The sequence below is a fragment of the Tetrahymena thermophila genome, assembly GCF_000189635.1.
Source record: "Tetrahymena thermophila SB210 genomic scaffold scf_8254379, whole genome shotgun sequence".
Lineage (NCBI taxonomy): Eukaryota > Ciliophora > Oligohymenophorea > Hymenostomatida > Tetrahymenidae > Tetrahymena > Tetrahymena thermophila.
The window spans coordinates 640,562-653,993 of NW_002476163.1; the positions used below are offsets into that span (position 1 = coordinate 640,562).

The following is a 13,432-nucleotide window of genomic DNA, read 5'->3' on the forward strand; positions in this document are numbered from 1 at the left end:
TTTGGTCAATTGTTATTATTCTTTGTTTGATTATTCGCTAACTATTAAAAGAAATTATTACTGTATAATAAAATAAAATTTATTGGCTTTTCACATAATAATAAAGGCTAATCTATAAATTTAGTATTTCCTTTAAATATTTTTTTAAAAGACTTTTTATAAAATAAATTATTAACTATTTAATATTTAACTTAAACCATTTGGATGATGCTAAATAACTATTAGATTCTAAAGGAGCATTTCTATTTACAGTTATGTAAAGTAGAATCTTCTTTTATTTTTTTTAAAGATCATATTTATGACTAGCTGCCTTTTTATTATTACATCAAGAGCTTATATGATAGGTTAAAAGAAATTCATATTAAAAAACTATGAAATAAAAATATACTTATTGAAGTTTTTTACTCCTTTTATCTTAAAAATAAATAAAATAAATTTAGAAATTGATTTCCAAATATTTATTATTAGATAAAATGTTATTTATAGCTTATTATTTGATTTTAATGATACTAAGTTACTTTCATATAACCTTTAAATTTAGCAGAAATAGATATATCGTTTAGATATTTTATTTTATAATTTTTTTATTTATTTAAAATATCAGAAATTAATCAATTAAATAAAGAAATCTTTTAGAAAAATCTAATTAAAGAAATGTTAGTAGGAAAGAATTTATGCCTCATTGGCGGTTCAGGATACGTAGGTTCTGCTATAGCTAAAAAAGCTTAGAAGTTAGGAGCTTAAGTCACTTGCATCTCTAGAAGAGGAGCTCCTATAACTAGATAGGATTGGTAGTAAAACATAAATTATGTTTAGGCTGATGTAACTGACCCTGAAAAGATATCATAGAATCTTGAAAAAGCAGATGCAGTAATTAATACTGTTGGAACTTTAATTGATACATCCTTCACTTAAGGTAAAAAACCTGGTGATTACGGAACATATGAGCACTTAAATAGAGACGTAGCAATTAACATTGCAAATAAACTTGAATCATTTAAAAAATGTAAATAAAAATAATTTTAATTAAAAATTGATAAATGATTGTTTTAAAAAGTAATGAATATTTAATGAGGATTAGAAAATTTTATTGAAAATTTACTTGATTGATGTTTAAAAATGTTTTTAAAACAGATAAAAAAATAGTTTATTTAAGTTCTGCTGCTCCACCTCCATTTATCAACAGATATATTACTACTAAATAAGAAGCAGAAGAGCATTTACTTTCTTTAACTCATGTTAAAAGTACGATTTTAAGACCTGGTTTTATTTATAGCTTTTAAGAAAGATGGTGGAGTTTGATTGTTAGATATGAATGTGATGCTTGGAATTATCTCCATACCAAATTAATGGAAAATGTTCCTTAAAACAGTGTAATGAAAGATGTTGTTGAAAAATTCTATGTAGAAAGATCTGTCCTCCTCAAAGACGTTGTAAATGCTTCTTTGTATTCAGCAGTCAACAAAGAAACTGATGGCTTACGTCTTACAAATGAAGATATTGAAAAATATTCTGAAATTTTTGAGAAAAAGTGAAAAAGAACTTACAAAAGAATTTATATTGGCATTTTCAATATTAGTAAATTTTTGTTGAAAAATAGTATAAATTATTGTAATATTTTTAATTTTTAAAATAAATAATTATTATTTTCTATAAATGTCTTTACTTAAATTTAGAATCAATACATTCGATTAGAATAATTTAAAAGTTAATTTAATCAAATAGAATATAAATATTTTTATCAAATAAATAAAAATAATTTAAATAGAAGATGCTTAATAAAAATTAGATTAACTCAAAAAATTGATTATTTACTAAGTATGAATGTATAAATTAAAATGTAAATAGAATATTAAAATATGTGGGATAGATTTATCAAAAAATTTAGTTTATTTTATTTAAATTATTAAATTAAATAATATCTTAGAATATTTTTCTAAATGAGTAGAATTATTGTTTTAACAGAATTAATTCAAAAATTTATTATTACTTTTTTATTTTTAATTAAAAAATAAGCATGTGCTATATTGACAAATTTACTATCTGGATATTTTTATTAAATAAATGAATACCTTTTTTAATAAAAACAATTCATAATATTAATAAATTTTTTATTTTAAAATTAAAACTTCAAAAATTAAATTTTGAAATAAAATTATTTTTTATTTAAACCAATTTAAAATGGTTTTTTAATTCTAAAATGAAAAAATGACTTATTATTGTTTTTAAAAAATTTGAATAGTAATTTTTTGGTTTATTTTTTCAGTAAATTCAAAAATCTAAAAAGAGGAATTCAAAAATAAAATAACTTATATTCATTTTCAAATAATATAGGTTTTAATAAATGCATTTTTAATTAAAATTAAATTTATTTGTTTAAACAAACCTTTAAATTAAAAAAGAAAATTTAATTGTTTTTTACAAAATAATCATTTATGATGAGCTGAGATAGTAAATTTTACTAAAATAAAATATGAGTTTGAATTTTTAATAAATAAAATTTGAAAAAAAGAATATTATCTCTTCAAAGTAAATTTAATTTTTTGATATATCAGTTTGATTATCTCTACTTGAAATTAAAAACTAAATATTTAGTTTTTAAAATTAATTATTTAGAATAGTTTGGTGCTTTTAAATTGGATATTAAATTAAATGTAACAACAATAAATGCAAAAATTAGAGACGTTGATTAAACAAACACAAAGTGGATATGCTTATTGTAAAGAATTTGCATATATAAAAATAAATTATATAAAATAAAGTATTGAATAAAAATTATTACACTTAATATCCACAATTTTAAAAGGTTAAGATTTATCTTTAAACGGAAAAATATCAATAAATTAATTGAAATTTAAAAAAGATAAAGAGAATAATTAAAAAAAATCAGCTCTTAAATATTAATAAAAAATATTAAAAATTAATTAGCATATTAATACTCTCTTACCACTAAACCCACATATAAAAAACATATTAAAATCCCTCTTAACCATCTTTCAAATTACAAAAGAAAAATTCTATTTACACGCAAAATGAATAACCCACAAAGCAATATGTTTAATTAAAATTATTTTTAGCATCAGCAAATTCAGTACAGCGCTTATGTTAAAAATACATTTTAACTTAATAATAGTGCATCATCCAAAGTTTGTCTCTCTAATAACTAGCTACCTTTTGGTTTTCCTTAAGACTTACTAAGCTTTGCAAATAAGAAAAGGAGAGAATCTGATTCAGAAAATATGAACACCTAATTTTCTCCAGAAGCTGAACAAAGATGCATGCAATATCAATTTAGCTTTAATGGAAAAAATTAGGATATTTATTCTAGTAAATAGCATACTACTTCACAATTAAATCCCGAATATAATAACTATAATGCTTCAAACTTATCAACTTCAACCTCATCATAATCATCCTCCTACTCTTCTTCTTCTCAATCATCTTCCTCGTCATCCTTGCAATCATAAATTTGCTCCTCTTCATTTTTATCTTAGTCTAATTTTTCCTCAACGACTAGTTAATAACAATAGAATATTGATAAGTCGAAATGCTCAAATGCCTTTGTAATTGACAACTTGGTGCAAAAGAAAAAAAATAGCTTTGGTAGCAGTAACATGAACCAATAGCCTTTATAATAGTCCTAACTAAACAATTTAACACAGGGCCCTAATCAGTAGGAAACTAGTAAATTTAAGACAGAAATGTGTAAAAACTGGATGGAATTTGGAAAATGCAATTACGGAAAAAAGTGCTAGTTTGCTCATGGCAAAAATGAGTTAGTCGATAAAAGCACTGTAAATAAAAGACAATATAAATCAAAATTATGTAACTCTTTCCATACATAAAAATTCTGCCCATACGGAAACAGATGTATGTTTATTCATGAATCAAGAACAGTTACTGAAATAAGACAGTCAACCTACTATTAAAAAATTCTATATAATCTTGATGAACAAAATAATAAAATAATTAATTTTTGTGAATTATAACAAGAATCTAAATAATAAACTCCTTTAGAATAACAAAGTTGCGAGCTTTCAAGTAATTCTGGGTAGTATTAACCTATTAGAAATACTTTAAATTCTTCAACTTCTTTTAGACTCCCTATTTTTTAGTTGATTGGTTCTTAACAAAAAGAGTTTAATATTTCTTAATCAAATTTGAATGAATCTATTAATGCATGAAAATAGTAGAAATTACCAACTCAAAAAATACAAAATTGCAATTAAATATGCTTTTTTAGTGAGTTAAGATTAACACTTTAATATTAAATATAATAATTGTCTTTTAATAAAAAATAATATTAAAGAAAATATTAATAACGATATTTTTTTCTGTGAACACCCTTACAATCAAACAAACAAGCAAACAAAAAAGAATGAGAAAAACTCATTAAAAAAAAGAAAAATAATTTATTTAATTTTTAATCTAAAAGCTCTCTGTAAATTAACTTAAATATTATATTTTTTTGAACTCTTAATTGAGCTCATTTTTAAATAAGAAAATAAATTAGAAAAACCATAACAACCTCATTTATATTATTTATATACTAATTATATTAAATTATTTCTTACTTCTTCCTCTTTGTTTATATCTGTCTCTATATTCGTTTTAAATGCAATAATTATTAACAGAATTCTTTTAAAATTTAATTTGCTTGCTACAAAATGATTTTAAATAAATAAATTTTTAATAAAAGCTATTATACTGTTTGCCATTCTTATTAAATTCTGAATAATTCTTTTAAATTATCCTAAATCAAATTCATTTAAAATCTAGGTAAAATAAATATCATTTTTTATTTATAATTTCATTCTATATATTATTAATTCTTTTAATAAAGATTTTGTTATCTTTATAGATACGTTTTTAGTGTCATTAATTAAAAAAATATATTGTTAAACATAATATTAAAGAGTAGCAATTATTTTTGAAATATTTACATCAAGCAACAAAGAAATGACTACTTTGAACACATCAAAGAGAGTAAATTGATTTTAAACTTAAAATGATAAACTGAAAAATTGTTTAATATAGATGGACAGATCTATGGTAATATTCTAAATAAATACAAATTAGTAGGAAATAGACTTGTAGATTTATTCAATAGAATTAATATTTCTTAATTCAAAAAGATATCTGAGAAGAGTGTGGCAGGGTTTCGTGTTGGTAAAAATAATGAAAAAAATATAGAACAATGGTAGTTTATCCCAAAGGATGTAAACATTTTACAGCTTGCTTGCACTTCAGGAAATTGGTTTTGCTTATCAAGTAAGCAATTTAAAATTAATATAAATTACATTTTAAAAACTGGAATAATAAGCTTCTGGATGGCTTTTTTCATGGGGATCTAAAACAGAATGCTTGGGAAGAAAACTAAATGCAGATGATGCTAGAAATCCAACAAGGATTAACATTTAAAATACTTTGATTGTAGCTATTGCGACAGGAAGAAACCATGTTTTAGCTTTGAATGAGAGAGGAGAAGTATATACTTGGGGTAAAAACGATTTTGGTCAAGTAAAATAATATAAATATAATAATTTACTCTAAAAAATGTATATTTTAAAATGACAATTAAATTTTAAAAATCAGTTAGGTCATGGAAACAAATTACCAGTAGATGAACCGAAGTAGGTTTTAGTATGTTTAAATTAAAATTGATTTCAATGAAATTTATTCTATACTTTTAGTCAATTCAAAAAGATTAGATTGTCTAAATATATGCAGGTGATGAATGCTCATTCGCTGTAAATAAGAGAGGTTTGGTTTATGCATGGGGATAAGTAATAAAACATTTTTTTTAATTAAAATGTTAATTAATTGATTATTTTAGAATTCTAATAGGCAGGTTTCTGATAAAGAAACGGAATATGAAGATACTCCTAATCCATTAGTTTAATGTCCATGGGATAATACTTTGTCAACTAGAATAGTTTATGGCAGAGACAATGCCTCATATATTTACCATGGTATCTATTAATTTTAATAATTACAATTTCAAAATTAAACTTTTAATTTTTATCGTCTAGTTTAGTTCAATCTTTTTAATGATAAATACCAATAAAAATCATAAAATAACCTAATTGCGCCAAGTAGTTAGAGCAATATTTTAGACTTAGGAGGTATTGGAGGTGGAGGAGGAGGTATGAGTTAGCTTCATGGAGGAGTTTCAAACTTGACTGCTCCATAGCTCTACAGCTATTCATAAACTATTAAAAAAATGGATTATTAAATTAAGGATTTATAAAAAACATGCGAAGAGTATAAACAAAAACTCAAATAAAAAGGTCACATATTTGGTGATGAAAAAGCAAGTGAAGATCAAGAATCTAACTAGAAATAAGGAGTAGGAGGAGATGTAAAATAATAATAATAATAATAAATTTGAATTAAAATTATATTTATCAATAAAAAAAAAGTAGAAAAATGATTAAATTCTAATTGATATCACTATCAATTTAAATGAATTGGCAAGGGAAAGATAAGACTTGGTAATTTATATTTCATTTGTAATAAAATTTTGTTCAAAGTTTTACATTTATTTAGGAAACTAAAATTAAGACCATCAATATGGAAAAAGACAGCTTAGAAAAGGAAATACAAGTTTATAAGAAAGAAGAAGGTAAATAAATAAATAATTAAAATATGAATAAATGACTAAATAACATTTTTGCTTATTTTTTGAATATATATTTGAGGTTAAAAATTTATTTTAATGAAAGTAAATCAAATGCTATTTTTAAAAATATTTAGAATAGCTTTAGAAAAAAGAAGAGGAGTTTATTCAGAATAAAAAGAATTATGAATTTTAAATTAGGGAAATATTGAAGAGCAAAAACTAAACTGCAAATTAAACTCAGAGATTAACTGAACTATAGAGGAATTTAATGACAACCAAAGAAATATTATAGTGAATAATCTTAAACTTATTATTTTTTCAATAATTTATTAAATATTATTACAGGAGTAATGATGACTTAAAAAATAAAGCTATTATGAAGCAAAATAATAGCGAAGAAGCTAAAAACAAAGCTAAATCTAGCTTAAGTGAACTTGAAAGAAGAGTAAATCATATTAATTCATAAATTAAATTCAATTTTAATTCTTCTTTAAATAAATAGAGAGAAGAAATCGTGAAAAAAGAAAATATGTTTACTACAATTAGAGAAGAGAGAAAGAAGTATCTTAAATCAGCAATATTTGATGAAAAAAAAGTAGATTTAGAAAAATGGATTATTATTATACACTCTCAGCTAAAGCAGCTGAAAGAAACCGGAATCAAAGAAATTTGCAGAAAATAATTTGAGTAAAATAAATTTAAAGATGAAAAAGGGCAGAAAGATTAGCAAGGTGTTTTAGATACTAAGCAGAGATAAGTTGAGTTAAGTTTTACTGGTATTGATGATTTAGCTAAGAAAAGTAATTCTAGTATTGAGTAAAAAATATAGCTTAATTTTCTTATTTCTAATTTTAAATCATTATTTAATAATTTAGAAAAATCTAAAAAGGACTAAAAGAAATTAAGCTTAATCCGAATGATCCTTCTTCTGATATCATAAGTAAAGTTGTTGAAATAATAGATGATAATATAATATGCAGAAAATAGGTAAATATGCATACAATTTAAATATTTATATGTATTAAAATATATATCTAATTAGATAAATGACTTAACTGTTGGCCTGCTAATTTAAACTAGTACGAGAAACTAACAATTTTAGTTAAGTTTAATGAAGCAGGAAGCAGAGTTTGATGAAGACTCAAATTCTTAAGCTCAAGAAGAAGAGGATGAAGACTACATCAGAAGATAAATTTTAAAGAAATATGATAAGATCAAAGAGAGATAATAAAATGAATATGAATTACTTAGAGAGTATGTCCAAAACTAAAAGTTAGGAAGAGAAATGCATGATCCTTTATATGGTGAAGATAGATATAAAAAATAACAAAAAGTAAATAAAGACGCAAATAAATAGGTAAATTATTTATTTTTTAAAAAAACCTTTTGATAAATTTATTTTAATTTTTAAAAATAGAAAAGTGGAACTGGTCTTTTCTTTTTCTGATTTAAAGTATATCAAAATATATCTAAGTGCTAACTGCTTAATTTTATTTTTTGTTTGTTTTTTATTTTTAAATCAGTAAATAAATTTTATTTTATAAAACAAAATTAATATTTCCTTTTTGAATACAAACATAAAATTAATTGCTTTTTGATGAATTAAAAAATTTGAAAGTTATGAGGATATTACTTACAATTAATTATTTATTTTGATCCAAAAAACAATCAGTTTACTCCGAGGATAATACAAAACTAATTACATTAAAAAAATAGCAAACAATTTATTTAAATTATTAATTAATGTAATTTTTATTAATTTTATTTAAATTTATTTGGAAGGTTTTTTACAAATCTTTTAATATTAAATTTGCAGAATTTTAAATATTTAATAATTTTGAAAACGTTAATATAATAAATTTATGGTATAGTTAGATTTTTTTAATTAAAAATTTAATTTATAAAACAATATAAAGATTATATAATAGAGATCATAGATCTATGTATGAATATTTATATGATTTTTATTAAAAAAATAATCATTTTATAGATATATTAATCTTTTTTTAATTAGATTCTTTTTAGTAACTTATTTTTGCATTAAAAATTGCTAATAAATTATTATTTTTCAGGCTTTATTTATTATTAATTAATTAACTTTCTTTGTGATTAATTTAAATAACTGCATTAATTTAATACATGTTTATATTATTGTGTTTTTTGAGTGATTATTAAATGTAATTAAAATACATTTTTATGTTTTTATGTTTAAATAATTTATTTAGACTCTTTATTTCTCACTTTTCGATGACACTTATCCAACCAGGGCGATAATTATCAGTGCTAGCAAATCTATTTTAATTAATAATTTTTTAAGTTTTTAAATAGTAAAAATATTAACTAATTTTACAGTTCCATCATTTTAAGGTGTTTATCTACACCAGGAATAAATTAAGCTTTTGGCAATAATGTTTCTATCATCTGATAAACATATTCTTTCATCATAGTGTCTACTTCTATTTAAAATAAATAAATTATATGTCAAAATATATAGAGATTTTAGGAGTTTTGTTTTACTTGAAGGGTCTTGCTCATCTGTAACTTCAAAAACTACATCAGAAGTTCTCTAATGTCTGAGCTCTAATTTTTAATTTTTATCTCCAATCTAATTTTTTTTTTTTAAATAAGAATACATTTTTATGATATTTAAAATGGAATTACTCTTCTAAACATAAGGAGTGTATGTCTAGTTTTTTTAAAGTAAGGGTAATTATTTCTTAAAAATAGGTTATTGATGTCGGTTGATTTTAGTATATCTAAATTATTCATAACAAATTTCTTTTCTTAGGTAACTTGTTCTATGCTTTTTTCTATTGGTTTATTTACAGATGGAGTTTAAACTGGGTCTTCCTCAAATAGCTTTTAAATACTAGGAACAGAGGACTTTTTTAAAAGTTTGTTTTTCTTTTATGTAATATCATCAGGAGTTTACTATTTTCTTGCTTAATCAGAATCTTCACTATGGTTATCTTGTATTTAATCAGAAAATTTAGAAGTATCTTTTAAGGTCAAATCGCTTGTTATGGCTTCATTATTTGTATTGTTAGTTGAGGCTGTTGAATTCTATGAATCTTCGTCTTTGTGGTTGATAGATTAAAGGCATTTGTTTAAGCCTAAAAACATAATTGAAAAGTTTTCGATATATGTAAATCCTTTTTGTTCCATGATTTCTACTATTTATCCTAAAATTTCTTTTTCGCTCCAAATAAATAAGATTCCATTTTTCATTAAAGAGAGAGGAATTTTTAAGTTACTTAAATCATTTATATTTAATCCTTCTTTTTCTTTTCTGCTCTTAACTTTCCAAAGAGCATTTATAAATAAAGCTTACAAATTAGCTCCATATTTACTCAAATCAGATTTAAATATATTCTTCACATTAACAACTCTATTTTTAGATTTTTAAATAATATTAAAGCATGATAAAAAATTGCTCTGGCTTCATATCAAATTTGATTTAATTATGAATTAATTTATTTTTCCATTTGTTTATTCATTCATTCAAGATTTTAATTAATTCAATCTAGTTTAATAAATTTCTCAAAATTAGAAATCTAAGAATAAAATACAAAATAAAATATTACTTGCATTTGTTATCTGTTTCTGAGGCTGACTTTAAAGGAATTTTATCATTTCTCCACTTAAGAAGGAGAGAGAGTTAATTGTCAGGGGATCTTTAAATTATAAATGAAAAAATAAATACTTTTTCAAATTGCGAAAGATGGCATTCATAAATGCTAATATAAACTGACAAATCTTAAGCTTGTTTTTTTTTGCATTTTTAAGGATGAATTTAAATAACTATTTGCTTTCTATTTTTCTTTCTTTCTTTTTTAAAGTGAACTAAAAATAAAATGTAGAACTATGAGTAAGAGTTTTCAAAATTTCACTATGAAACACGCATATCTTTCTAAAAACGCATGCTTAAATGCTAAAGCATCCATTTTAGAGTATAAATTCGTATTTAACGAGTTTTAAATAGTGAAATAATTAGGATTACGTAGGGCAGGGAGTCATGGGTATTTAAAAAATATAAGAAAAAACTAAGGGGAATTAAATAATAGTATTAGCTTATGGAATGTCATAATAAAAATAACATAAAAAGATAAATACAAATTTTTTTTGCGAGGGTAGGTTTTGCGTGGTCCTAAAGATTTAGAGCGCCCTCTTGCGTTAGAAACCCTAGAAGGTGTCTTACTGCGAGAATCGGCCTTTTTCAATGGCTTTCTGCCCCTCTTTTTGGAGCGAGAACGATTTCTGGCGGGTTTATTATCCTTTTTAAAAAGAAAGAAAGCAATTTTGTATGGGCTAATTTGGTAATTTATTGCTTGAAGAGAGAAAAAAAAGAATAATTACCTCTTCTAAATCATCAAAAAAGTCTTCGAGCTTACCGTTAGAGAGCTATAAGTAATCAACCCTGTTTATTTACAAAATTTATGTTCAGGTTCACTAAAAATAACATGTTTTAGTATTATATTTGCAAAATTTGCTTATTATAACGATATAATTTTTTGTTTATTGCGCCATATCAATATAAAAAGAAGTAGTGACACAGACAGTGCTTTTTCACTAGCTTTTTCCTTTTTTTCTTGCGCTAAAATGGATTTTAAAATGCTAAGAATTGAATTTTGTAATATATCTGCAATCTAATTCTATTACTTCTTGGATGCTGTTCTTGTACTTAACCTTATTGGTTCCTATTCCTATTTTTTTGGTGCCTTTTGTATTATATTATAATTATTAAAATCACTGCAAAATATATTATTAATTACCATTTAAACTGATTTGTTATTGATTTTTCTTTCTTTCTTTTAAAAAATCAGAAATCTTTCTTCTTATTGTTATTTTTTTATTTCTTTTTACTATCATTCTCACTCACTCACTAACTCTCTTTCTTTAGATTATAATCCGCCTTTTCTTTCTAATTTGCTCCAATACATTCATATTCGCGCACAGTTTGTTTTTTTACAAAGAAATATTCTTCATTCATATTTTAGCTCATTATTTCATTTAAACTGGTTACCATTTATTAGTAAATAGAATACATATTATTACTCTTTATTTTATTTTATTCAAGAAAAAAAATAATTTAATTAATTGATTTGCTGGAATCAATGGTTAAGTATTATAATAATTGCTGGAATCAAGAGTTACATATCTTACATTTACTTGCTTAAAAATACAATAAAATGGAAGAGTTTCAAATTTAATCACTTTTATAATAGATATGCTTTTAATTTAGTTTTTTTAATAATTATTATTGGGGAGTTTATAAAAGATAATATTTTAAAACCATTTCATATTCTAAATAAAATTTTATTTTAATTTTTTTTAAAAACATATGAAACATATAAAAATACCTTCTCCATCACAAAAATAATTATTTAAATTAAATCATAATGAAATGCCTTTATAATTTATTAATTTTATATGAAAATATGAAAATATTTATTTATTTGTAACATTTGCTTTAGAAATTAGTAGTATTTTTTTGTAAACAAAATTAAATTTATATATCACAAATCCCTTCTAATTAATTAATTAATTTATATTTTTATTATTAAAATTTAGCAAACATTATTTTTTTATACATACATTATAAATTAGCAACTATTTACGAATTCTAATATCTTAGATGAAATTATATAAGTAAATCATGATATTTTATTTATGCTTTTCTTAAATTTTTAATAAATTAATCTCTACTTTATAGTAAAATTTATTGTAACAATCTAAACTGTAAAAACAATCAAATTACTTGCTATTAAAGTATTATGTACTGAGTTTTTAGGTTAAAGAGAAGTATTATTAGAGCATGTGCAACATATTATAAAAATACAGATGCGAGTTTAACCAAAACTCATCTTAAGCAAGCTGAAATAATTATATAGTTACACTTAATAAATACACAGTATTCACTCAATATCTCTTGCTATTTTTACAAGAACATTATGACGTTAAAATTTACAACTTGAAAGGAAAAATTAAAAGGAAGAAGCTAACTTAAACATGACCATTAACTTTGAATCCCTAAATTATTAAGTGAATGAATAACCAAAATTATTCAAATGAGTATTTGAATTACATTAAGTGGGAAAGAAAAATTTATTAAATATTTTTGTAAAAAATATTATTAATTTAAAAAATAATTGCTAAATAAAATAGTTTTTTTCTACATTCTATCAATCAATTATTTATAATTTTTACTTTTGACATTTTTATATCAAAATTTAGATATATTTTCTTAAAGATTTTAGGATTTAAATATACTTTTACTTATTTTATAAATTTATATTATTTAAGTAATTTTTTTTTTTTGAAAGTACAACAAATCTAAATTACTTACTATCAATCAATAACTTGGTATATTTAATAGTAAAATTATTTAAACATTTAAATTATATTTTATATTTATAGTAATTTTAAATGATCAAATATACTATTAAAAAAAATATTTAGAGGTATATTGTTTAAAGTTAAACAAAAATAATCAAAATGCTTATATGGTACTATCTAAAGCTTAAAAATAAATTAAATTTTATCTTTATGAGCAATAGTTATGATATAACTAAAGAAGATAAACTTATAAATTAAATTACTATTGAGCTTTTGAAATAAGAGATTAATTCCTATTTTTAGAAAAATATTTTTAAAAAATAAAATTAATTATTGTAATTTTTTCATTTTGTGCATACGCTTTTTCATTTCAATTTCATTTTTTTTGTGGTTTTTAATATAAATACCAATTATTTAATAAAATGATTAATATAAATTATTCAAGATTGTTGAAAATTAAAATATCTTGTCATT

General features: G+C 22.0%; 4 protein-coding genes across 4 annotated transcripts; 3 read left to right on the top strand and 1 right to left on the bottom strand. All coding sequences in view use genetic code 6, as the record gives it.

The window, feature by feature from the left end:
- Positions 1–654: 654 nt before the first annotated feature.
- Positions 655–1,535, top strand: TTHERM_00301740 (NAD-dependent epimerase/dehydratase family protein; the record flags this gene model as incomplete). The annotated part of the gene is made up of 2 exons (XM_001024602.1): positions 655–1,006; positions 1,135–1,535. 2 exons carry the CDS (start codon positions 655–657, stop codon positions 1,533–1,535), a joined length of 753 nt encoding a protein of 250 aa, XP_001024602.1.
- A 1,335-nt stretch (positions 1,536–2,870) lies between these two features.
- TTHERM_00301750 (zinc finger C-x8-C-x5-C-x3-H type protein) lies at positions 2,871–4,184 on the top strand (the record flags this gene model as incomplete). Its single annotated transcript, XM_001024603.3, has 1 exon — positions 2,871–4,184. Exon 1 carries the CDS (start codon positions 3,033–3,035, stop codon positions 4,182–4,184), a length of 1,152 nt encoding a protein of 383 aa, XP_001024603.1. The 5' UTR covers positions 2,871–3,032.
- Positions 4,185–4,848: 664 nt separating this feature from the next.
- On the top strand, positions 4,849–8,245 carry TTHERM_00301760 (chromosome condensation regulator RCC1 repeat protein). Its single transcript, XM_001024604.2, has 16 exons — positions 4,849–4,986; positions 5,038–5,052; positions 5,136–5,271; positions 5,324–5,520; positions 5,596–5,643; positions 5,694–5,786; positions 5,837–5,972; positions 6,033–6,361; positions 6,423–6,494; positions 6,550–6,625; positions 6,757–6,913; positions 6,968–7,067; positions 7,125–7,438; positions 7,498–7,609; positions 7,665–7,979; positions 8,040–8,245. The coding sequence occupies exons 1-16, from the start codon at positions 4,960–4,962 to the stop codon at positions 8,067–8,069; spliced, it is 2,157 nt and encodes a 718-aa protein (XP_001024604.2). The 5' UTR covers positions 4,849–4,959; the 3' UTR covers positions 8,070–8,245.
- A 654-nt stretch (positions 8,246–8,899) lies between these two features.
- Positions 8,900–11,397, bottom strand: TTHERM_00301770 (hypothetical protein; the record flags this gene model as incomplete). The annotated part of the gene is made up of 8 exons (XM_001024605.2): positions 8,900–9,078; positions 9,140–9,227; positions 9,284–10,010; positions 10,207–10,296; positions 10,736–10,896; positions 10,979–11,039; positions 11,282–11,340; positions 11,395–11,397. The coding sequence occupies 8 exons, from the start codon at positions 11,395–11,397 to the stop codon at positions 8,900–8,902; spliced, it is 1,368 nt and encodes a 455-aa protein (XP_001024605.2).
- Between the last annotated feature and the right edge of the window lie 2,035 nt (positions 11,398–13,432).